General features: G+C 37.9%; 1 protein-coding gene across 1 annotated transcript in view; it reads right to left on the bottom strand.

The window, feature by feature from the left end:
* The window catches only part of DSG2 (desmoglein 2), a 50,638-nt gene that overhangs the window by 15,042 nt on the left and 9,315 nt on the right, over window positions 1-26,281 (bottom strand). Inside the window, exons 2-9 of the mRNA XM_024236032.3 lie at window positions 15,507-15,542; window positions 13,846-13,980; window positions 12,823-12,984; window positions 12,537-12,681; window positions 11,533-11,699; window positions 9,183-9,320; window positions 8,880-9,065; window positions 2,508-2,773 (exon numbers count right to left, since the gene is read on the bottom strand). Coding sequence (XP_024091800.3) covers window positions 2,508-2,773; window positions 8,880-9,065; window positions 9,183-9,320; window positions 11,533-11,699; window positions 12,537-12,681; window positions 12,823-12,984; window positions 13,846-13,980; window positions 15,507-15,542 — 1,235 coding nt within the window. The remainder of the gene's footprint in view (window positions 1-2,507; window positions 2,774-8,879; window positions 9,066-9,182; window positions 9,321-11,532; window positions 11,700-12,536; window positions 12,682-12,822; window positions 12,985-13,845; window positions 13,981-15,506; window positions 15,543-26,281) is intronic.

Genomic DNA, 26,281 nt, shown 5'->3' with positions numbered 1-26,281 from the left:
TACCAGTAAATAATAATACATTTCGATTTTCACAATTAGTTTTGAATTTCATGTCTGAAATTTTAAAGCTTAGACATAACTTGCTGTCTATGGTTTACCAACATTCACACTGATAATAAAGGCAGAGTCTTAGAAATAGGGATTACATTTCACAATGTGTTTGTTTAATCTCATTTAAGAAATTTTCTGTTCTCTATTGTAAAAGCTAGACATCATTCAAGTAGCATAGCTGCTTATGTGTTATAGCAAATATCCGTAAACAGCTGATACACATGAATAATCAATAAAACAGTAAATTATGACAAACAGTCTGGAGTGCAGTGGTGTGATGGCAACTCGCCGGAACCTTGAACTCCTAGGCTTAAGCAATCCCCCTGCCTAAGCCTCCCCAGTAGTGGGGACTACAAGCATGTGCCACCACGCCTGGCTAATTGAAAAAAAAATTTTTTTTTGTAGAGACAAAGTCTTGCTGTGTTGCCCAGGTTGGTCTTGAACTCCTGGCCTCAAGTGATCCTCCTGCCTCGGATTGTTGAGTGCTGAGATGCCAGGCATGAACCCACTGCGCCCAGCCCCTTATCAGTGTTTCAAAATAACAACCACTAATTAGTTAGGTAAACATTTGGAAAATAACTTGGCTGTGCCTCCATTCCTTATCTGTAAAATAATAGGTTTGAGCTGGTCTTTAAGATCTTTTCTTTCTAAAATTCTGTAACTGCATTCTAAAGAATACAATAAAACACTAAGAAATGAAAAAGGCAGGGTTCATTATTCTTCCAGGCAGAACACACAATCTTTTGATGTATTCATGGCCCCTAAAAAACAAACAAACAAACAAACAACAACAACAAAAAAAACAGCAGCCAAAAGTCAGTAATTTGGTGGGAAACAGAAGCTTCAATAAGTGGCCACATATTATTGGTATATAATTAGTTTGAACATATAAGTTTCTCCATAGACAGCAGTGAAAAATGATCATATAGAAAATTCATCCCCAATTTTGTAAATTCAGTTGGGTATACTGTCTTGTGAGGTATAGAGCTGAGAAAATTAAAACTAGACCAACTAGACCACATAACTCAAGAGAAGCACAGCGGGCCAAAGAATGTCACCAAGGCACTACAGAAAACATGGTGGAAGCTGTTTGTTAACATTATTTTGGAAAAAACGTTATTTAAGGAATTCCATGAAAAGGCGATTCACTAAAAGCAAAAAGGTTGTTGAGGAGCTTCTTCCACATTTTCATTCTTGCTACACTTGGCGATGCACTTAAATACAATGTTTTAGGAAGCACTGGTACACAGGGACTGCTATGATTTTAATGTTTGTAACCCTCGGAAATTCTTATGTTGGAGCCTAATACGCAGTATGATCATATTAAGAGGTGGGGCCTTTGGTAAGTGATGAAGTCATGAGGGCACCACCCTCATGAATGGAATTAGTGCTCTTAAAAAAGAGACTCCAATGAGTTCCCTTGCTCCTTTGGCCACGTGAGGATGCAGCAAGATGATGCCATCGTGGAAGCAGACAGCGAGACTCACCAGATACCAAATCTGTTGGCTGGTGCCTTGATGGACTTCCCAGCCTTCAGAACTGTTAGTAACAAATCTGCTGTTTATAAATTACTTGATCTAATGTATTTTTGTTACAGCAGCTCAAATGGACTAAGACAGGGACACAGGTGTATAAGGACACTCAAGCAACCAGGCAGCTCTGGCACTGAGCAGGAAGTCACTAAAGTTGTGTCTGGGACAGCAGGTGGGGATTCTTTAAATTCAACTGCAGTAACAGTAACTAGAGCTCCATAAATAACAGCTCTGTGGAGAATGGTCTTTCCGTGGCACGGCACTGAGATCTAAGATGTAAATTTACTTTGAAAATTTGAAAGCATCACACAATAAGGTGCCACTATAGAGTGGACACAAGCTAATCTCTTCCAACACAGTGAGCATCTTGTAGGTTCTCAATAAATGTACTCTGAGTAAAGGTCACCGTGATCAAGACAAACATAAACAGTGTAGAAGGCTCATTAATCTCTGAAACAAATAGGTTTAAATGAAGATTCATTCCCAAGATTTATGCGTTAAGTAAAGCTGGTTTCCCCATATTAAAATACATTATGTAACTTGTATAAAGTAAATCTTGTGGATGTTATCTGCTATGTTCTCACCCTCCAATAATAATCTTTTAGGAAATAAGACAGGTTTTAAAAAGTTTTTTCCTGAACTTTTCCTTTGTTGCTTTTTAGCCATCTCTAGCCAGAACTGTTTCAGTGGTGAGTAAACCAGCTTCCTCCTCACACACAGGTGGTTGAAGAAGGTGGATTCTGGTGAAAATTCCCCCTCATCTCTCAGTTATAGACACATCTTTGGAAAATTTAACTTGTAGACCTTTGGGGAACTATAATGCTGGATTTGAAGGAATGAAGTGTTCAGATTTGATTATGATTTTTGAAAATAGGCACTGAAAATAATTTAAAATAAAGAAATACACATGTCATTCTCTCTTACCTTGCATGGGCTGGTAGTCCAGTGTCCTCATCAAAAGCTTGAAATTTTCCAATTATTTGGCCTTTGCTTGATCTATCCATGCTCTCGCTAACGTAAATTGAGATGACGCTGCTTTTAAAATGAATGCCTTCTTTCACATTTTTCACTTTGACCTTGATGGGAATGGGTGTAGGCTTGTATTTACTCCTAATTGACTTGTGAAAAGCTGCTTTATTAGCGACAATAACACTGAAGTCAAGATTCTTAATTTCTTCATAATCTACTTCCTAAAAGGGAAAACCAAAGGGAATTCTTTTCAAAGAGAAAACAGAAGACATACACACATATACACATACATGTGTGGTTTTAATGTTAGATACAATAATTTAATGCACAGGAAATACAGCAGCACTGAATAGTCCAACTCTTATACTGACACCAAGCAAATAAAAATTCTCTGTCAATCTGGACAGTCATAAATGTTAAGGATGTTTAGAAAGTATTACCAATTTATTTTCCTAAATGTTGAAATCATTGTAAATATATATATATTTTGTTCAGGCATGGTGGCTCATGCCTGTAATCCCAGCACTTTGGGAAGCCAAGGCAGGTAGATCACTTGAGCCCAGAAGTTTGAGACCAGCCTGGGCAACATGGGGAGTTCTCATCTGTACACAAAAATACAAAAATTAGCTGGGCATGACAGCTCGTGCCTGTGGTCCTAGCTACTCAGGAGGCTGAGGTGGGAGGACTGCTTGAGCCCAGAGGGTTGAGGCTGCAGTGAGCCATGATCACGCCACTGCACTTCAGCCTGGGCAATAAAGCGAGACCCTGTCTCAAAACACACACACGCACATATCTATAGATATGTGTATATATATTTAACAATCTGAAGTGATTTTTTTTCTAATGTAAAAAATTAGTGGGCATTCAATATAAATCAGTATTCCTTAAAATGTGTTCCATGGGTTTATTTTAGTGAAAATAAGTAGTAGTAGCTCTGTGAGCTCTGTCCCTCTAATATAGCTATGTATTACACATTAGCATATTAAAATACTTGAACTCCTGGAGTAAAGAAGAAACCTAGAGATTTTCAAATTTGTTTAAACAAAGAACCCTACTCTCCTCTTTTAGCGTAATACCTATTAATATCTGGTTTGCTGTTAATTCCATAAAAGATTAACCTTTCTTCAAATAGTTCTTTGTAATAGCACAATTTCCATTTGAAATAATCAGTTCATTACTGTATACATATTTTATGTTCCAACTTTTCAATGTTTCTTTTTATAAATATTTCCATAGTATTCTACTACTTAGATATAGACAGTCATTCTATAATTAGGCATTTGGGCTGTCACAATTTCTAAATATAATTAATACTGCTCTCAACATTTTTATACACATTATTTTTCCTCTGTTGACCTGTATCCTATTACTAAAAGAATTACCTAAAGTTTACTTAGGTCCTGTTGCTTTTTATTTCCAGTATCTCTGACCATTTAGATGCGCTAAACATTTTTGCTTGTTTCTTCAGTATAAAATTAAATATATGAGGCATGTTTACATGAATTACAGCAAAGCTTTTCACTTGTTTTTTGGAGGATTCATTGTGAATTTCCTTCCTTTGGAGCTACCACTACTTATTTTCACCAAAATAAGTCAGTCAGTTTTCCTCTCTATTGGGGTCTGGATGGATCACAACTTCTGCACCCTTTAAAAATATGGATCACTATGATGTTGAGACAAGGACACAGGAGAAAAAGACTAGAGAAAATACATCCTTTGTGATTGTAATATCTTTGTGAAAGCTTGTTAGTTTATTTAAGTCACTCTTGCACTTGACATGCTTGTTTGATGGCATGAAATATGCTGGATGAGAAATAAAATCTTCCAGCCAGATGTCATTAGTATCCAAAGGCCAAGACCATGAAAAAATAAATGAATAAATAAAAGCTAGGTATTGGGGCCACAAGTGTTTCATAGTGTTAGTCATAAATAGCCATAATGCTCCAAAGCAAATGGAAAATTTTCAGTATCAAGAGCACTCTGTGAGGGAATAGACCTCTATTTTTCACAACTCTGTAAACTTATTTTATCATTTCCATTTTTGCTATTTTTTAATAACATTAAAGATTGTAAGTTTATTTGTTAATTTGTTAACAAAGCTGTGAATTTTTCTCATGTGACTATTTACTATCTCTATTTCCATATTTAAAAATATCTGTTAATCTCCTTTATCCTTTTTGGACAGCTTCATTCAGGTATAACTTATACACAATAAAATTTGCCCATTTTAAGTGTACAGCATGATGAGTTCTGGATTTGCAATCATCACTATGGTCCAGTTTTAGAACACTCCATCACCCCCAAAAGTTCCTTTACGTGTGTTTGTAGTCAGTCCCCACTCACACTCCCCACTCCCAGCAATCCTAGTCTGCTTTCTATCCCTATTGTTTCACCTTTTGTAGAAATTTCAAGTAAATGGAATCATGTAATATGTAGTATTTTGTGTCTGGCTCCTTATACATAGCATAATAAGCAAATTTTTTTTTTTTTTTGAGATGGAGTCTTGCTCTGTCTCTTAGGCTGGGATGAAGTGACGTGATGCTGGCTCACAGCAACTTCCGCCTCCTGGGTTCAGGCAATTCTCCTGCTTCAGCCTCCCAAGCAGCTGGAATTATAGGCATGCACTACCACACCTGGCTAATTTTTCGTTTTAGTAGAGACAGGGTTTCACCATGTTGCCCAGGCTGGTCTCAAACTCCTGAGCTCAGGCGATCCCCCAACGTTGGCCTCCCAAAGTGCTGGGATTACAGGCGGGAGCCACTGCGCACAGCCCATAGCATGTTTTTGAGGTTCATCCGTGTTGTAGCTTGTATCAGTACTTCATTCCTTTTTATTGCTCATTAGTATTCCGTTATATGAATACACCACATTCTATTTATCTACTCACCAGCTGATGGGACATTTGGACTGCTATTAGTTTTTTATTATTATGAATAATGCTGCTATGAACTTTTGCATACATGTCTTTGTATAGACCTGTTTTTATTTTTCTTGGGTGGAAACCTAAGAATCAAATCATTGGGTCATGTAACTACTCTTGTGTAACTTTTAAAAGAAACTGTCAAACTGCCTGTATCATGTTACAATTCCACCAGCAATCCAGTTTCTCTATATTTTTGCCAATAATTGGTGTTGTCAATCTTTTTGATTGCTATTGTCTGAATGTTTGTGTCACCTTAAAACTCATGTGCTGAAATCCTGACTCTCAAAGTGATGATATTAAGAGTGGGGCTTTTGGGAGATCCTGGGATCCATGCTCTTTTAAAAGACGCCTAGTGGAGCTTGTTGGATGTTCCACTATGTGACGATACAACAAGAAAGCACTGTGTATGAGCCAGAAAGCGGGACCTGCCCAGACACTGCATCTGCTTTGATCTTGGGCTTTCCAGCCTCCAGAACAGTGAGAAATAAATTTCTGTTGTTAATAAGCTACCCAGATGATGGCATTTTGTTGTAGAAGCCCAAACGCACTAAGATATTCATTTCTGCCATTCTAGAAGGTAAAGTGGTATCTCTTACAGTTTTAATTTGATTTTCTCTAATGACTAATGATGTTGGCACCTTTTCATGTGGGTATTTGCTACTTGTGTATCTTTTTTGTCTAAATTCCTTTCAATTGAATCTGATTGCTGCCCTTATAATTTGGAAGCAATTCATTATATAATTGAGACAATGACTTTGTAATTATCTCACTCGGTTGCTTTCACTGTAATACTCATTTTATTATTTTTTTATCCACATCCCTCTTGATAGAAATAACTATATCCCTTTTTTGTGCTATCATAGTACACTAAAAATACAGTCATGCATTGCTTAATGATTTGAGAAATGAGAAATGCATTGTTAGGCAATTTTGTTGAGGTGCAAAGATCACAGAGTGAACTCACACATACCTAGATGGTAAAGCCTACTATACACCTACACTATATGGTATAGCCTATTGCTCCTATGCTACAAACCTGTATAGCATGTTACTGTACAGAATATTGTAGGCAATTATAATACAATAGTAAGTATTTGTGTACTTAAACATGCTTAAACATAGAAAAGGTATAGCAAAAATATGATAGTAAAGATTTGAAAAATGGTACAGCTGTATAGAGCACTCACCATAAGTGGTGCTTGCAGGACTGAAAGTTACTCTGAGTGAGTGAGAGAATGGATATGAAGGCCTAAGACATTACCGTACACTATTGCAGACTTTGTAAATACTGTACCTAGGCTACAATAAATTAAAAAAAAATAAAACTTTCTTTCTCCAATAATAAATTAGGCTTAGCTTACCATAACTTCTCTATAAACTTTTAAATATTTTCTTAACTTTTTGACTCTTTTGTAATGAGCCTTAGTTTAAGACACAAACACACTGTGCAGCTACATAAAAACATTTTTTTTCTTTACATCCTTACTCTGTATTTCTCAGTTCCATTATAATTTAACGGGGTCATCGTCCTATATGTAGTCTGTCACTGACTGAAACGTTCGTACGTGGCACATGACAATTCTATGCTAGCACCTCTGTCATTCATCAATATCTGACTGTTTCTCCTTGCGTGTATAATTGGCTTTTCTATCTCAGGTATCTGGCATGGTCATACCTATAAATTGATGGCTTAAAAATTATATTTCTACACAAGCAGATAAACTGATTTTGTCTCGAATGACATGATCCATTTCTTCAATAATCATGAGTTCTTCCCTTTAAACATGAGGTAATGCTACTCAATTTTACTCTGCTTTTAAAAAGGTAGCTTAAATGCATATAGTAGCTGTCAATAAGTGGTACTCAATTATCATGAAACCTCAAGTTAATTCTTCCCTATTCTGTTATACATTTATATCACCATTATTCCTCTTTCCACTGTCAGAGTTTTACCCAGTCTGTTATATATTAAGTTTTCATAAGAATTTCGAAACTTCTGGAATCAATTTTTGCCTATGTGTAATTTAATGAAATAGTATTTTGGAACTGTAGCTTTGCATTTTATTTTAAAATCTGGTAAGGCAATTCTAATATAAGCTACTTAAAATACACTGATATTATTCCTTACCTATATTTCTTGAGACGGAGTCTCACTCTATTGCCCAGGCTTGAGGGCAATGGCGCGATCTTGGCTCACTGCAACCTCCGCCTCCCAGGTTCAAGTGATTCTCCTGCCTCAGCCTCCTGAGAAGCTGGAATTACAGGTGTGCACCACCACGCTCGGCTAATTTTTGTATTTTTAGTAGTAGAGATGGGGTTTCACCATGTTGGCCAGGCTGGTCTCGAACTCCTGACCTCGTGATCTGCCCTCCTCGGCCTCCCAAAGTGCTGGGATGGGATTACAGGCCTGAGCCACCACACCCGGCCCATCCTGTAATTCGACATAAATGCTTAATATCCCTATGTAGTTCAATTTTCCCTTCATTGACTCAATTAAGCACAAGAACTTAGTATACTGTATTTCCGAATGTGAGCCTCATACTAATATTGGAATCATAAGTGGATTTTTGTTAAAAAGACAAGTTCCTGAAACCTGCCCAATGAAACTTTTTGTTGATGAGACCAGGAACCTACATTTTTGGCATACAGTTTTATGAGGTGATTCTTAGGCACGCTTAACTATCAAGTTATCACAGCTTTTATTTTTAGATGTTATTAGTGAGGCCTGGGTTTACTGGTTTTGTTTCGGGGTTTTTTTTGTTTTTTTTTTTTTTGAGACAGGGTCTCACTCTGTTGCCCAGGCTGGAGTGCAGCAGTGTGACCACGGCTCACTGAAGCCTCCGCCTCCTGGGTTCAAGCTATCCTCTCACCTAAGCCTCTTTAGTAGCTGGGACTACAGGCATGTGCCGCCATGCCCAGCTAATTTTTGTATTTTTTTTCTTAGAAGCGGGGATTTGCCATGTTGTCCAGGCTGGTCTCGAACTCCTGGGCTCAAGCTATCTGCCTGCCTTCGCTTCTCAAAGTGTGGGGCTGGCTTCACTCTTAAGTAGATAAAATCAGAGGTAGTAATTGAGGGGATACTCAGTAGAGGCAAGAGGTTGTGATGTGAGAATGTGATCGCCAGGTATGAGCTGCAAGAAAGACTGGAAATGAGCTAAGCAGTAATGATGGTGGTACCATGCTGTCTGGCTAGGATTAGAGTCCCCTGATATGAATTTGAACCATAGTGTGACCACTTCCTAACCATAGAACTTGGGCAAATAGGGATGTCTCCTTTCTCAAACAACTGTAGTGCTAGTTAATTGAGTATGTAAAGCACTTCTAAGTGTTCAGGGCTCAAAATATATTAGATTCCTTTCCAGCACCAACTTGGCCCACGCCAGTTTTGAATACTTAGTACTTACCTTAATAAGGGTTACAATCCCTTCATTAGTTTGAGCATCTGTTTCTATGTGGAAATAACCTCCTTCATTTCCTGATGCAAATGTAAAATTTGCTAGCCAATTATCAGAACCTATTTCGTCTGCATCGAACACTTTAATGCGCGTAACTTCTACATTGACTTGATTTTCTTCAACCGTCCCTTCAAGCTGCAAAACATGAACACATGATTTTTATTTCAATGAAATACAAATATAAGTGATATATTTTTAATTAGGACTAAAATATAAATAAATAGGTACAGTTATTATAAGAATAATAGTTACCACTTTATTTTCTACTACAGGTATATTGTCATTGACATCCAAAATACGAATCTGAACTTGAGCTTGTTTTACAGGTTTGTCTGTAACTTCTCCATTGCCATCTCTTGCTTCTACCGTCAAAGTGTAGCTGCTGTGTTCCTGCAGAGCAATGAAAAATGTCCAGCTGGGTGAAAAGAGTCACTCTTACATCTGGCTTTCTGGTTTTAGTCCAGTTTATCATGTACCACAGTATATTTTATTTACAAATCTGTTTTATGATCTGCTATTATTTGTGTGAAGATACTATTTACTTGCAGTCAGAGCTTTTGCAGAAGAATAGAAAAGCCTCAGGAGTTGTAGATAGTCAAATTCTTCAATAAGTCATTGGTGATATTATCAGGAGATAGTCTGCACAAAGGAGCCACTATTGAAAATGTGGCTTATTCTCTACTGAAAGTGAGGTGGAACTGTAGGAATTGGTTCTTTCTGTGCTGCACTTCATTCTCAGAGAGGAAAAGCTGGTCCTAAATAAACTTGGTTAGTGAAGGCAAAACTGGGTGAACTTTGTCCAGAATTCCCCAGAGATTTGATTCTTACAGTATGTATCCTAGAGAACGGCTTCTCAGATGTCACTTCTTCTCTTCCATGAGGTCCCCTTACTATGGTTTTGTTCAGTGTGGCTGGAATTTAGGAGGGCAGGTAGTGCCAGTGCTTGGGGTCCTGTGTAGGGCAGAACCACTCAGTGCACAGCAGGACACCAGGACCCTGGAGCCATCTGCCTGGGTTCCAATTCTGGCATTGTCACTTACTGACTGTGTTGGACATGCACTTATTCGCTTTGACCTTCGGGTTTTTTATATGTAAGATGAGGATAATAAGTGAATCTGCCTCACAGGGTTTCTATGTGGATTAAATGGGTTAATCCATAAAAAGGCTTAGAACAGTACCTCGCAGAAGGTAAATGCCCAGTAAGTTAACAGCCATTATTATTGGCTAAACTTTCTGTCCTTTAGAAACAGCAGCTTGTTAAAAATCACACTACTAATGCAAAGTAACACTTTTCCATTCTAATTTTATGTGAAAAGGTACAGAGTAGAATTTTAGGTGTAATCATATTCTTTAATTTTATAAACATCCCCTTAAGCCTGTTGGGCACAATCCTTCCAGTTTGGACAGAATTAAATCATTTTTCTTTTCTTTTTCTTTTTTTTTTTTTTTGGATATGGAGTCTCGCTGTGTTGCCCAGGCTGGAGTATAGTGGTGCGATCTCAGCTTACTGCAAGCTCTGCCTCCTGGGTACACACCATTCTCCTGCCTCAGCCTCCCGAGTAGCTGGGACTACAGGTGCCCACCACCACGCCCAGCTAATTTTTTGTATATTTAGTAGAGATGGGGTTTCACTGTGTTAGCCAGGATGGTCTCGATCTCCTGACCTTGTGATCTGCCCATCTTAGCCTCCCAAAGTGCTGGGATTACAGGTGTGAGCCACCGCGCCCGGCCAATCATTTTTCTAAGAAATACTGAACGTAGTGCACTTGGATGATGATTTATATCTGATGACAAAGAGTGTACTTTACGATCAACCACATTTTACTCTTGTATGCTGTTAAAACCTTTATGTATACAGCATTTAAAAAAATCTTCTATCTCTCCTTTTTATTTAAAAATTTCCCTTTGAGTTAGAAATAATAAAGTGAAATGTTCAAGAGAAACGCCTTCCTAGTAAACCTACTCAAATTTTCCTTCCATTTGGGATTTAGAGTAATTCTCTCCTTTACAGATACTTTCATTCTCTAAGTAGGATTCCTATTTTCATCCCTTTCCTCACTACCTCCTATGTACTAGCAGTGGAGGAGACTCCTAATGTTTCATTAGAGAACTGCAAACTGAGAAATGTTTTAGGAATCTCTAGTAAACAGAACCCTGATAGGAGAGGCCCTAGAATGGTGCTGTTTTTATGTAATTTTAAATCTTCTAGTAGCCACATTTTAAAAAGAAACACGTGATAACAATTTTAAACAAGTATATTTTATTTAATCCATGATATCTAAAATATTATTTTAACATGCAATGATCACAAAAAACATTAAGGTCATATTTCGCATTTTTCATATTAAGTTTTTCAAATCTGGTGCATATATTACACATTCAACGTGCATACAGCACATTACAATTTGGGCCAGTCACATTTTAAGTGCTCAATAGTCACATGGCCCATATTGGACAGCACATCCCTAAAAGAGAGTAATTCCAAGAGTTATACTATGGATAAGGAATACAGAACAAAATAAGAAAATTAGAAAAGAAAAAGAGAGGAGAAACTGGAAAGGATAGAGAGTTTAAAGATGGGCAACATAACATATTAACTTACCTCTCTGTCCAAGGTAACACTGGTTGTATAAATCTCTCCTGTATCTTTATTTAGGTAGAACACTGGAGGATAAGCAGGCTCCAGAGATACGATTCTATAGGAAATTTTCGAATTCAGGGTATTGGGCTCATCTGCATCTGTTGCATTGATTTTCATCACAAGTGTATCTGGCATTAGAAATAAAGATGTCTAAGATGAAATTCAACTTTGAGCACACTTACCTGTTATTTTATTTATAATTTTAGCTTGTTCCAAAAAAGATTTCAGGTGCTTATCAAAATCACATACAGTTGACCACAATATAACATTTAACTGGATGAGGATATAAGTGTGAATGGAATATAACAATAGTAAAAACAAGATGAAGGCAAGGCTGAGGGTAGAGTCCTGAAAAATTGCTGTATAAAGTGACGGATTTGTTTATAATAGCATTAGTAGCCAATACAAAGAAAGTAACATGAGCAGGTACATGATCCTGATATTTATTAAGATACAAACAAATCAGGAGAAGTGTAACCATTCTTTATATCATGGTCAAAAAGAAATCTCTCATTTGGGTCCTCATGAAGAGCACTGTGTTGAATAATGTTGTGAATAAACCTTACAGTAAAAATAATACAACTTACAGGTCAGCAAACTATAGCCAAAGCTGTAGGGCCAAAGCTAACCAGCCACCTGTTTTTGTAAATAAAGTTTTATTGGAACACAACTAGGCTCATTTGTTTACATATTGTCCATGGTGCTTTCCTGCAGACAGCAGAGTTGAGTAGTTGCTACAGAGACCTTATCTGTCACATTAATCTACCCTATCTGTTCTGAGGGTAAAAGCAATGGCATGTAAAGTCCTTTAAACCTATAAGGAAAGCAGTTCTGAACTGCTCTCTTATCATTTGTTCTGTAGGTAACACTCAACTTTCATTAAGATATGAAATTTAGTGTTTATTTACAGTGGGGATAAAGTAATCTTAGGTATTTATTTATTAAAAAAAAAAAAAGACTCTTACGTGCTGCACTCAACTCTTCAACAGACCCAACAAAGACATCCTGTGTGAACACTGGTTCATTGTCATTGATATCAAGAACCTTAATGCGTAACTCTAAGGGTTTCTCTACATTGTTTCCTCTTGCATCCAAAGCATAACCTGTTAGCTGAAATCATGACATAAATAATAAATAAGATTAGATTTAAGCTAAGAAAACTAAATTACCATACTATGAACAAATAAAACAAATGATACTTACTATGAAAGAAAAACTATAAACTAATAAATGTAAAATTATTCTTCTTACCAGAAAAAATGGCGTTTCTTCTCGATCAAGAATGCTGGTAACATTCAGTTCTCCAGTGTCTTTATTAAAGACAAATATACCAAAAGGTGGCTCTGTAATCCCTTTTCCAGTGTATTTGTAAGTAATTTTGAGTCCTCTTTCTTCTGCAAGATCAGAATGTATCTAACATAAAAATAACAGGAATGTTTCAGGTTGAACTCTCTGTAATTTACTAGATTGATCTTAGCCAAAAGCCTGAGAAGTGATTCTCTATAATTTACAGGTAAATATTTTTATGGACAATTTCCTTCTGAAGTTCTTTGGTAATACAGGCCAGAGATGACATGACTTGGACTAGGGAAATGGCAGTGGAATTGAAGAGAAGCGGCAGATTTGGAATGTATTTTTGGAAAAGAACTGATAGTGTGTGGTACATTTTTGGCTTGAAAAACTGGAGAGAATTATAGCGTCAATTACCAAAATGGGTAGAACTTATGAAGAAAAGCTTTGCGGGGAAAAAATGAAGGGTTTATGTTTGTGCATGCCAACTTTGAAACACAGAGTAGCAACACTATCACATAATTTATCAAAAAAATTGGACCCCTTGAGAGTGAAAACACAGATATTAATTATTAAGCCAGGACAACTGGCATAAACCACGACTGTCTCAGGCAGATGAAGATGGTCCCCCTATCTAGTAATAGACACCAATTCATCTTGAAAATGACATTTTATGGCATCCTCTTTTGAGCACTGAACATTTTGTGTTACCAGTGCCAAATCTCTTTACTCTTAGTTAAATCAAAACTCAAAGTTATCTACATTTTTGCCAATGATGCTGCATCTTCTGGAATGGGAAAGAATCTTAAAGTTGATACTTTATGCTAAAAAGTAAGCTCTGCTAATTTTCAGATATATCTTGAATATTTAAAAATTCTGTAAGCACATTATACATTTTCCTTAAATCTTAAAGTAGACATAAAAGTCCTCTCACACCACATTTTAGTCATATGCATATATTTCATGTTCCTCTTTAGGAGGTACCTTGGCAATTGGATTCTTTTTGGACAGATCCTCTCCCTCCCGAAGAGCCACGGGGGCGGTGATCCAGGCGCGCTTTTGCCGCACTAAATGAGGATATTTAGGAAGCAGCTTATTTTCATTTCTTGTGCTTAAGACCTACAACAATAGAATATTGCCAAAATTTATTATGTGTCATAAATACAGAACATTAGTGCTGTCCTATAACATATTAAACTTTTAAATAGTGCAAATTTTAAGGTATGCTTCGTATTTCCTATGAGGCTTCATTGTCTAAAAGGGAATATATATATTCCAGCAAACTGCATAGGGCCTCAAGAGATTGTCTCCAAGCTAGTAAAGTGTAGGGTTTTTTCTGGTTTATTTTTTCTTTTGAGACAGGGTCTTGCTTTGTCACCCAGGCTGGAGTGCAGTGGCATGATCTTGGCTCACTGTAGCCTTGACTTCCCCGGATCAAGCCATCTTCCTGCCTCAGCCTCCTAAGAAGCTGGGATTACAGGCATGCACCACCACATCTGGCTAATTTTTGTATTTTTAGTAGAGATGGGGTTTCACCATGTTGCCTAAGCTGGCCTCGAACTCCTAGACTCAAGCCTCAAGCGATCCACCCGCCTTAGTCTCCCAAAGTGCTGGGATTACAAGTGTGAGCCACTGTGCCCAGTCGTAGAATTTTGCTTTGAACTGTAAGAAATGATTTCCCAGAGTGAGAGTTTGAAAAGTTTAAAGAATCATTTAGTAGCCTTACAAATTGGTAAAGTAAAAATAACAGATCATGTCAAAAACATTTTTTCTTATTAACTGAAAATGAAGTTTCGTTTTTCTGTGGTGGTTTGTGGTTTAAAAATAAATTACTAAATGTTTTTTAAGGCTAAATCTTAGTAATCTATTGATATAAATTTGACTAAAACTAGGGAAACTGCCAGTTAATGAATTTATTCTTTTCAGGATTGGGTAAAGAATTAAATTTCCCATTTCATTTTCAGAACCTTAGGCAGAAAACCATTCTATAAATTTCCAGTTGGGTTTTACAGGTGAATATATATTTTATCAAAGGAAAATTTCAATACAGCTGACCTGGGATCTTAAGATCAGAAATAATCCTTATACTAGGTTTGGTTTATCATTTTACTCATTTTGTTGCTCTATGTAATAGGTATTTTACTTCAAAATATTTACACTAGTTATCACTAGGTCATTGATTTTTTTTTTTTACTTGAACAAAATTTTCTATGACAAAAAATTGAAATTACTTTTTCATTTATACTTCACAAAGTATTCATTAACAGCTTGATTAATATCTTTTATGATTTTTCATAACTATACAGTTGCACATATATACACAGATGTATAAAGGTCTTTTTGCTATAAAAATGGACTTACACTATGTATCTTATTTTGCCCCCTGATTTTCATTCAGCACCTCGTCATGGACATTCTTCCATGTACCACAAATAGTTTTAACATTCACCTATTGGTGGATATTTACATTGTCAAAAAGTGCTGCACTGAATACCCCTGGATAAGCTCCTCTGCACTTGTTTGAACGGTAATGGCTGGGTCTAATACAACATGTGTCTTTAATCTAGTAAAGCCCAGCCAACCTATTTGCCATGGAATTAAGCCTCCTGAGTCAGAAGGCAGAAATAATCCCTTTGTTTCCTCACCTGTAAGTGAAGTCCACTTCCAACGTTAAAGCAGATCTGTAAAATAAAATTATTTGATATTTAGCCAATTTACTGCTCAATCCAGTGTGAAAACATTGTTCATGAATAACCTACCAATTGAATATTATAGATATAAAAAAAGTTTAACCACTACTACTATCCTTTGTCAAGAGGAAACTAATTTTTCCCATTGCTTTCCCTAATGGGAAGTGCCAGAGGAGAAATCTATGTTCTCCTGGATCCATACTGACTCCTCCAGAAAATAGTATCTTAAAAAACAAACAAAATAATCTGCCTTGTGAAATCTTTAGACATTCTCTCATCCTTTACTCCGCATCCTATGGTTTTTATCTTGTGTTCTCCAGGACCTGCTTACTTTTCCTCAAGGCCACCAGTATGTAATATACCCCACACCAAGCTAACTCCCACCATCCCTATGGATGTGTGTGCATTACACACACACAAACACACACACAGACAGCCCATGTTCTGACTTCTCAGTTCCTCAGTATCCTCGGTCCCACCAACTCTTTTCTTTGGTTCTTCATAGGCACTGTCACACGTTGGACTTCATCATGACATAGTACTGTTCTAAATACAGTTATGCTTACTCTTAAATTTGCCCAAAAAACTCTCATCTTGCTTTCTGAATATTTTGCACTCTGAAATAATTTTAAAAATTGATGCATTAAAGATGTGCATAGTTTTGGAATACATGTGATAATTTAATACATTCATATAATTTGTAAAGATAATTAGTGTACTTGGGATGTCAATTACCTTAAATACTTGTCTTTTCATTATGCTAGAAACATTCAAATAATTCTCTTCTAGCTGCTTTGAAATGTATAATAGGTTATTGTAAACTATAGTCACCCTGCTGATCTATCGAACTAGTGTTCTTATTTCTAACTAGTGGTCTTATTTCTTCTACCAAACCATATATTTGTACCCATTAATCAATTTCTTTTCTTCCCCCACCTCCCCACTACCTTTCCCAGTTTCTGGATTCTATTATTCTATTCTCGATGCCCATGAGATCAAAACTTTTAGCTCCCACATATGAGTGAGAAGATGTTGTATTTGTCTTTCTGGGCCTGGCTTATTCAGTTAACATAATGACCTCCAGTTCCAGCCATGTCGTTTTGCTGCAAATGGCAGGATTTCCTTATAGTTCATTCATCTCCCTGCTGGCTTCCTTCTTGTCTTGGCTCAATCTGAACCAGCACTTTCTAATATGGTAGCTACTTGTGGCTGTTTGGATTTTAACCGAAATTATTTGAAATGAATAATCCAGTTGCTCAACAGCCACATGTGCTAAGGGCTACCCATTTGGACAGGGCAGACAGAAAACATTTCCACCACTGCACAGAGTTCTACCGGAGCAGTGCTAGCAGACTGCTGCCTGCCACTCTGAAGATGTTGTCAGTGACCACCAGGGAGCCTTCATTTTCATGACTGCTATTCCTGCCTCACTTTTCCTCTCAACTCTAGAAACCTATTATTCTCTTTAGTTCTGACCATGTACTGGCAATATCGCTAGAGGAGGCCACAGTGGCTGAATAGATCCCTTACACATTCATGCTCTCAAATAGCTGCTCTTTCCATGGGGTGGCGGTTCCTTTCTAGTGTGACCACATGTCTGCATTTGCCCAGAAGAGTCTAGGTTGACACCTGCTGTGAGGCATTCCATCTGTTAGCAACCCTTTCATCCTCAAAAGTGTGCTCACACTATAAATTATATCATCATCTTGTCATTGCCTTACCCTTACTGCATTTCTAAAACAGGCATTCCAAACTTTAGGAGATGACTCTAGTCACACCTCTGTACCTATTCACTCTTATGAGATGACCCCATGTATTATTTGACTGAGACTATCTTCAGTCATCCTCTCCTTCCCTTCTTTCCCCAGGGAAGAGGTGTCCTGACTCCTTTCCAAGGCAAACCATCGTTTGTGTGCTTTATTTGCAACTCTATTTGTTCTCCCACATTTATCTTCAAGAACCTTAATTCTTCCACTAACCTTTTATCTTCTCCATTGGCTAATCAACACATTTATTTCCTTCTGATTGGCAAACCAAACATATTTAGGTTTTCCTTATCTTAAAAAAAAAAAAAAACCAGATCCCTCTCTTGTTTCTGTTAACAATCTATTGCTCTATATCCTTCTCTTACTTATAATTCCAAACTGAAACTATTGTCTATATGTATTGCTCCCACTACTCCACCTTCCATTTATGAATGAATTCACTGGACTCTGTCTTTGGTGTAGCTTGTCTCAGTTGTTTGCCTTTTCCCATCTGCATGGTCACATGGATCCACGAAGCCCTAGTTGGTACATCATGGGAAACAAGGCATTCTCTAAAATTTCAAAGTCTCTTTCACATCCTTTACATTCATTTGAAAGCTTCCTGTAGGGTCCATTCCACAAGTGAATCCTTCAGCCTCTTTCTTTCCTTTCCATTGTCAGTTCATGTTCTTGGCTCTCCATTCCAAAGAGAAACTCAAGGAGAGCAGATGTTCAGCTTCTAGTGTGGGCTTCTCTGGGGCAGATGAACAATCATGGCTAATTCTCTATTTTATGATCAGATCTATGATCTCTTCTTCCTTCTGTCTACTATTAATTTGCCCAGCTAGCAATGGCCAGAGATGTCTCTAACCAAAGTGGTGCTTCCCAAATGTATGTATTTTCAAAGGTGGCATGGTATGAAAAACAAGGGAAAGCAATGCTGAGACAGATCACTTCTCTCTGCATGTTCCTTGGGTGGGAATTTTCGAAGGGAAAGATCAGTGCCTGGATCAGAGAGGTCCCAGTGTCCATATCATCAGGGAACAGTCTTAAAATTTAGTATATTTAGGCCGGGTACAGTGGCTCACGCCTGTAATCCCAGCACTTAGGGAGGCTGAGGCAGGCGGATCATGAGGTCAGGAGATCGAGACCATCCTGGCTAACATGGTGAAACCCTGTCTCTACTAAAAATACAAAAAAAATTAGCTGGCCATGGTGGTGGGTGCCTGTAGTCCCAGCTACTCGGGAGGCTGAGGCAGGAGAATGGTGTGAACCCGGGAGGCAGAGTTTTCAGTGGGCTGAGATCGCGCCACTGCACTCTAGCCTGGGCGACAGAGTGAGACTCCGTCTCAAACAAACAAACAAACAAACAAATAAAACAATTTAATATATTTCTTGCCCATCCTTTTAGCCATGAGACTCTTCTCTTTGATACAGGCCATATTAAGGAGTCGGCTGCACTGAATATTTGCTACTTTTATTCTTCCCTACAATCTTAGCAGCCCTAGCAAGAGGGTATAATTTACATGTTATTTTAAGTAAATATTATTATTCTGACCAAGTGTCATGTGTTTTACTAGGATATAAGAAAATGGAAGGAATTTATAGTCCTCTAGTCAAAGGTAAATTCATCATATGAGCATCTTCACTGATTTTTATTGGAATTTACTTTCTAGATGTGATTTGCTCAGAAATGCAGAAAATCACATGGTTACCAACAGTGCTTCTTAAACTTTAATGTGTATTTTGTTCACTGGGGACCTTGTTAAAATGAAGATTCCAATTCAGTAGGTCTAGAGGTCAGCCTTACACTTTGCATTTCTAACAAGGTTTCAGATGATAGCAATGTTGTGGGTTCTCAGACCAAATTTTGAGGAGCAAGACTGTAGAATGTGACATGAAATATCATTTGTTTGTTTAGGTACAAACAACAGTCAATGAAGTCTGCCTTATCCATTATTGTTTCAGTAGTTAGCATAAGAATTTTTGTTACTCTTGACTGCTAGTATCTCGAAGGCAGAAACTCATAAAATATATTTCATTAATGTATGTATTTTTAACATTAAAATCATTTTAAATTGCAAACATGTATAAAAAGCAGAGTGAATAGTAAAATGCACACCCATATAGTTAACATCCAGTTTCAACAATTACCTAGCACACATTTCTTTTAAAATATGTTTTTACTAAGGAATAGTTTTAGATTTACACAAATGTTGCAAAGATAGTACCAGCAGTTCCTTTCTCCAATTCCCTCATATGTTAACATCTTAAATAGCTGCTGTACATTTGTCAAAATTAAGAGATTAACATTGGTGCATTTAGTTAATGCACTGTTAACTAAATTCCATACTTTATTCTGATTTTACCATTTCCGCCACTAATGTTCTTTTGCTGTTCCAGGATCCAATCTATGATTCCACATTGCATTTGGTGATCACTTCTTTATATCCTCTGGTCTTTGACAGTTTCCCAGTCTTTGTTTCTCATGACCTTGATGGTTTTGAGGAATACTGGCTGAGTATCCTGCACAGTGTCCTCCAATTTGGGTTTATCTGTTGTTTTTCTCATGATTAGATCAGTATTATGCATTTTTGGAAGGAATATCACAGAGCTGAAGTGCCCTTTTTGTCACACCATACTAGCTGGTATGCAATATCCACATGACACCACCAGCCAATGTACTGATTGCAGTTTCTCCGCTGTAAAGTTACTATTTTTCCCAGTCCCTATTCCATTCTTTGGGAGTGAGTCATTAAGTCTAACCCATCCTCAGGGCAGAGGGAAGCGGGGAGGAGATCTTGCCAGACAAGGTGCTTTAGTCTGAATTTCCTTATCTGTAACAGGAGAGTAATACGTACTGTGGCAGACATTTTCAATTGTCTAGCTTATTGGCATTTTCTCTCATCTTCAGTGTTCATAAGACTCTACTTTGTACTTTCAGGTAGACCCTGCCTAGCTCATGGAGCTGAATGACTGGTATGACAAAGCATGGTATGTATGCCCATTTACTTTGATAGTGGCTGGTTTAGGCATAAATGTGTAAGAGAATTTTGGTCATTGAGGTATCAGCAGACCCTACAAAAGATTCTCCTCACTGGTTAGAAAAGAAGCGCATGCATAACCTCCCTATTTTAAGTGCCTCTGGAGACTGTTGAGTGAGGAGGTGACATTTGGAATAGCCACAGCCATGCTGTGGCCATGAAGGGAAAGCTAATGAAATGCTAGAGAAGCCAAACTGAAACCATAAAGGCTTTAAGTTACAGAATCGTTCAAATCTGGACCAACTCTCTCTCTAAACCTTTTCTTATCATATTCAATAGTCTTTTCTTTAACCTAGTTTTAGTTGGGTTTTGTTACTTGCATCTGAAAGCCACCTAACTAGGATACATCCATTTTGCAGGGCTGATGTGCAAATTAAAGAAATACATGAAATGTAACTATTGCAGTGACTGGCATTCAATAAATAGAATTTATGAGACATTTCCTCAATTCTAAGTTTTGCATGGTCCTTATCTTAAAATTTCTGCAAGTTTGAATTAATTCATACCCTCAATTTCCTGAGCTTGTAGGATATGTTAAGTAACACAGTATTCTTACCCTGTTGGATGCTTACATACTGGGGAGACAGACAAAGACAGACCAGGTTTTGATAAGAGCAATAAAAAAAATTAAAGCAGGGTCGGGATAGTAGAGAGTGATTTGGAAGTGTGGGAAAACTCTCAGAAGGGGCTGCATCTGCACAGAGACCTGAATGGTATGAGGAAGCCAGTCAGGCAGAGCCCTGCAAAAGGAACGCCCAGGCCATGCGGTGGTGAATCAGTGACGATGATGTCACAGGGATAGGCCAGTACCCAGTCAGGGAGAGGACTTTGGGTTTTATCCCGAGTATGAGAGGAAGCCACCGGAAGCTTTTATGTTTGGAAATGATACAACTAGTTTATGTTTGAAAAAGCTCGCTGGTGCTATACTGTATGGAGAACAGGCCATAAAGGGGCAAGAACAAATGTATAGAGACCAGACTGTAGTCACTGCATCATTGCAGAGGCGTGTGCAATAGATAACACTAGCTTAAACCCCGGGGGTTGCAGTAAAGATGGAAGAAAGTAGATATCTCCAGTGTTTATTTTGAAGGCAGAGGCAACGGAGACCTGTGAATGGAATGAATGAGGGCGAATAGTCAAGATGACCCTTAGAATTTTGACCCGGAACACCTGGGTGAGTGAAGGCACCATTTCCAGAGATGAGACAGAATGGGGAGAGGGATGGGGTAAGCTGAAGGTGGGGCAGGAGACGGGGGTAGTGTTGAGGGAGGGGTGAAATGGGAGGTAAGAGCTGTTTTTATGTGTTCTGTGTGAATAGCCTTTTGGATATAGGAGTTAGTAGCTCAGAAAAGAAGTTATGCCTGGAGATAAAAATTTGGGAGTCATCAGTCGGTTTAGTTAAGGAACTGGGATGCATATTAGAGGTTTCGTACATCTTTAATATAATGTTTCTTTTCTTCTCTCAAAAGGCTGGTATTAAATTGCTGAGCATCTAGGGAGCCACTGTAACACAGGCAAGGCTAATCTGCTGTGAATTGGGACAGTGGCTATCGGGGGATCGTAGGGACTGAAGGGAGCACAAGGGGCCTTCTGGGATGCTGGCAATCTGTTTCTTCACCTGGTTACTGGTGACATGGTGTTTTCAGTTTGTGAAGATTCAGTGCACTCATGATATGTGCACTTTTCTGGATGTACGTTACACTAAAGCATTAAAAGAACTGATGTGCATCCTAAAGTCAAGGTTGTCTTGGAATCTAGGTAAGAGGGTTCTGCTATCTGCATTTTTATAGCACGTATTGCAGTAGCATGTTTTTAGTAAGGTGTGATGGACTGAAATATTTGCTTCATTCATTGTACAAAAAAGAAAAAAGAACTGCACTAACATTTTGTCAATTATGGAACTGTTTGTTTATTTGATTGAGCAAACAGTTAAGATCTCAGCCACTGCTTTCTAAATAATTTGGATCTGGTTCCTTAAGATCCTGTATCTCACAGAACACATTCTTAATTTAGACCAATCGTTCTCCACTAGGGGCAGTTTTGCCCTGCCCCGCTCCTCCTGCCACTGGGAATATTTGGTAATGTCTGGAGACATTTCTGGTTGTCAAACCAGGGTTGGGCTCGAGGTAGGGGAGATAAATGCCAGTGGCATCTAGTGGGTAGAAACCGGAGATGCTGTCAAACATCCTACAATGCACATGATAGCCCTTACAACTAAGTGTTATCTGGCTGAAACTGGCCAAGTGCCGAGGTTAAGAAACCATGGCTGCATTTCTCTGACTGGAAGCTACTGTAATAACTAGGGTCAGGACAGTAATACAAGCTGCAGAGGACTGTGGAGATTCTGTACATCTCTAGTGGGTAGTATACTGCAAGTAACATGAATGGAACAAGCAGAAACTCTGCCTTAGTCCTCCATTCCCACTCCCTGGCACTTTTTAAAAAACCTGTCCACTCTGTAAGTTTGAGTCACCTCCTGTGGGGATGCTGTAAAGGGGGTTCAAGCATTGGAAGGGTGGCTGGACAAAATACCCAATAAGGTTTCCTCCAAACACTAAATCTGTGAATTTTTTTCTCACCAGGAACTTGGTGACAGGAAAATGTCACCTGCAACATGCCTTTAAGACTGACGAGGAAAAGTAAGCTGCTAGTTCCTGTATCCAAAGCCGTATTTTCAGATGAACCAAAAAATTCTGCAAAAGCTTTTCTAATTTGCTAAACTCTAAAAAAATTATTTTATTAACTAGTTTTGCTGCTTTGAAAAACATGTAAAAAAATTTCCTACCATTGGATCCTGCACATCTTATAAAAACTGGACTTTCTGGTATCTGGCAAAAGATTTTTTTTTTTCCTGCAGAGGCATGAGGGAATACCAAACACCATCAATCAATGTACTCTTTGTTTTCAAGGTCAGCACTTTTAGAAAAGACTTCCTGTTCTGAAGTCACCTTGATGAGTTTAAACAAGAATCCAGGAGGACTCATGAGTCACTGGATGATAGCTCCTCCTGGCTGACAGGTTCTCTATCAGAAGTCTTTCCTTTAAAGTAGAGAATCTTGAAGTGTTCAGTGGTTTTATGGTGAGGTGATCCCTTAAACTTTAATAGATCAGACTAAGAGATATCTTATTAAAAATGGATGTAGAGAAATGCAAATTAGTTTAAAACATTATTTCAACTTTCAGTCACTATAATGGCTTTTAATGTCCATTCAGCGAGAAATTACTAGAAGGTAAGCAGTGTGCTCAACGGACCATCTTTAGAACTCAAACACAGAGGACGTGGCACTTGCCAGTGGTTCTTTAAATTCATGCCCACCTCAGGCCCATCATCTGACATCTGTGTTCTTTTCTTTCCTTGTGTTACTCAACCTTCCAACCAGCAGAATGTTTTATAATTCTTTTGTTTCTCCCTTTTAGTGTATAGGAGGTCAAATCAAAAACTGCCCAGAGGATCCCTGGTTTATCCCCAATCCATTCTTAAAGAGCTTTCAACTTTGGCTGAAATAATCTGAAAGAAATAAAATGAGATAAAATAAAGGGAGTGGATGCCACTTGTTTATTTCCTCTGGTCACACGTCCTGATTTTTCTATTTGTATTGGCAGAGCTGGTGGTCTGGTCTGTAGCAGCGTCTGTAGCCACAAAGAAGGCTCTGCAGTCTGTAGTCATAAAAATGTACACGTTCAGAAGAGTTCAAGTGACCCAATGCAGTCAGGGTGGACCAATGAGTTTGGTGATCTGCTCTGATAAATCTGATGTGGGTCAGATTTATGTTAGAATTCACCTACTGCACATTTTTCTTCTTAATCTTATTTTGGGGACGGGAGGAAGGAAAGGCAGTTTTTATAACATTTATTTTAAGGCTAACCAGCACAACTTATTTAGAAAATTCCAACTTAAAAGTCCAACTTACAGATGATCTAGACATTTATATACTCCTATAGCAGTCTCACTCAACAGCTGATTTAAATACGTAATTATATTTTTCACAATTGCTAACTTTAAAAAAAAGAGCAATATTTTGAACTTTTAATTTTTGAACTCTGAATTTGAACTTTAGATAATAATAAATATTTTAAGTCTGACAGTAATAAAGTATATGACTTACCAAAATCTTTCACCTGCTCTTCAGATGTTTGGGCTAATCTGAATGTAACAAATATGATTTTAGGTGAGTCATATTGAAGTTAGTTACAAAGAGGAAGACGTTTCTTTGAAAGCTTTTTATTAACTCATAGAATTTTAAAATATGCATTTAGCAATGCTTTGCTACACTTGACTTGTTCATTCATGCAGTGAATTCTTATTTCAAGTAAAGTTTTGTATATTCATGGACAGCTCCTATTTTTTCCCTTGGCATAGGGCTTTTTAATATTTAATCTTCTTTTCTACTCCAGTTATTTTTATTTTCTAATTGGGATGTTAACAGTGGTTTTCAAGCTTGAGTAGCATTAGAATCACTTTGATAAAACACAGATTACTGAGCCCCGCCTTAGAGTGTCTGACTCAGTAGGTCTGGATGGGGTCCAAGAATTTGTATCTAACAAGTTTCCTGGGGATGCTGATACTGCTTGGTCCCAAAAGTGGGACCACACTTTTGGAAACCACTGTGTAAAATCACATGGTAGCACAGGAAAGGGAAGAAGAGGAGAGCCTGGATAATTCATAAACTGGATAATGAGCCCCTAGTTACAGAGAGATGTGTGAAAAGATGTGTTCTAAATCAGGCAGTTCAGGCCGGGCTCAGTGACTCACGCCTGTAAGCTCACACCTGTAATCCCAGCACTTTGGGAGGCAGAGGTGGGCAGATCACCTGTGGTCAGGAGTTCAAGACTAACCTGGCCAACATGGTGAAACTCCATCTCTACTAAAAATACAAAAATTAGCCAGGTGTGGTTGTGCATGCCTGTAATCCCAGCTACTCGGGAGGCTGAGGCACAAGAATCACTTGAACCCAGGAGGCAGAGGTTGCAGTGAGCCGAGATGGCGCCACTGCACTCCAGCCTGGGTGACAGAATGAGACTCTGTCTCAAGAATAAATAAAATAAAATAAAATAAAATAAAATAAAATAAAATAAAATAAAATAAATCAGGCAGTTCAGTAACTGTGAATTCTCCCCATCACAAAAAGATTTTTCATTTTACAAGTATTTATCAACTACAATTGAATTACTTTAGGTAGTGTCTTCCCCTGGTTTATACCTCTTCTTCTAGTTTAACTTTTACTGGCCCTAAGCATTTGTCACTTAAAAAATACCATTTTATGGTGTTGGGAAAACTGGCTAGCCACATGCAGAAAACTGAAACTGGACCCCTTCCTTACACCTTATACAAAAATTAACTCATGATGGATTAAAGACTTAAATGTAAGACCTAAAACCATAAAAACCCTAGAAGAAAACCTAGGCATTACCATTCAGGACATAGGCATGGGCAAGGACTTCATGTCTAAAACACCAAAAGCGATGGCAACAAAAGCCAAAATTGACAAATGGGATCTAATTAAACTAAAGAGCTTCTGCACAGCAAAAGAAACCATCATCAGAGTAACAGGCAACCTACAGAATGGGAGAAAATTTTTGCAATCTATCCATCTGACAAAGGGCTAATATCCAGAATCTACAAGGAACTTAAACAAATTTACAAGAAAAAAACACTCAGCCCTATCAAAAAGTGGGTGAAGGATATGAACAGACACTTCTCAAAAGAAGACATTTATGCAGCCAACAAACATGAAAAAAAGCTCATCATCACTGGTCATTAGGGGAATGCAAATCAAAACCACAATGAGATACCATCTCACGCCAGTTAGAATGGCGATCATTAAAAAGCCAGGAAACAACAGATGCTGGAGAGGATGTGGAGAAATAGGAACGCTTTTACACTGTTGGTGGGAGTGTAAATTAGTTCAACCATTGTGGAAGACAGTGTGGCGATTCATCA

Source organism: Pongo abelii, chromosome 17 (genome assembly GCF_028885655.2).
Source record: "Pongo abelii isolate AG06213 chromosome 17, NHGRI_mPonAbe1-v2.0_pri, whole genome shotgun sequence".
In the NCBI taxonomy this organism is placed as follows: domain Eukaryota; kingdom Metazoa; phylum Chordata; class Mammalia; order Primates; family Hominidae; genus Pongo; species Pongo abelii.
This window is presented reverse-complemented; position numbering and strand designations above follow the sequence as displayed.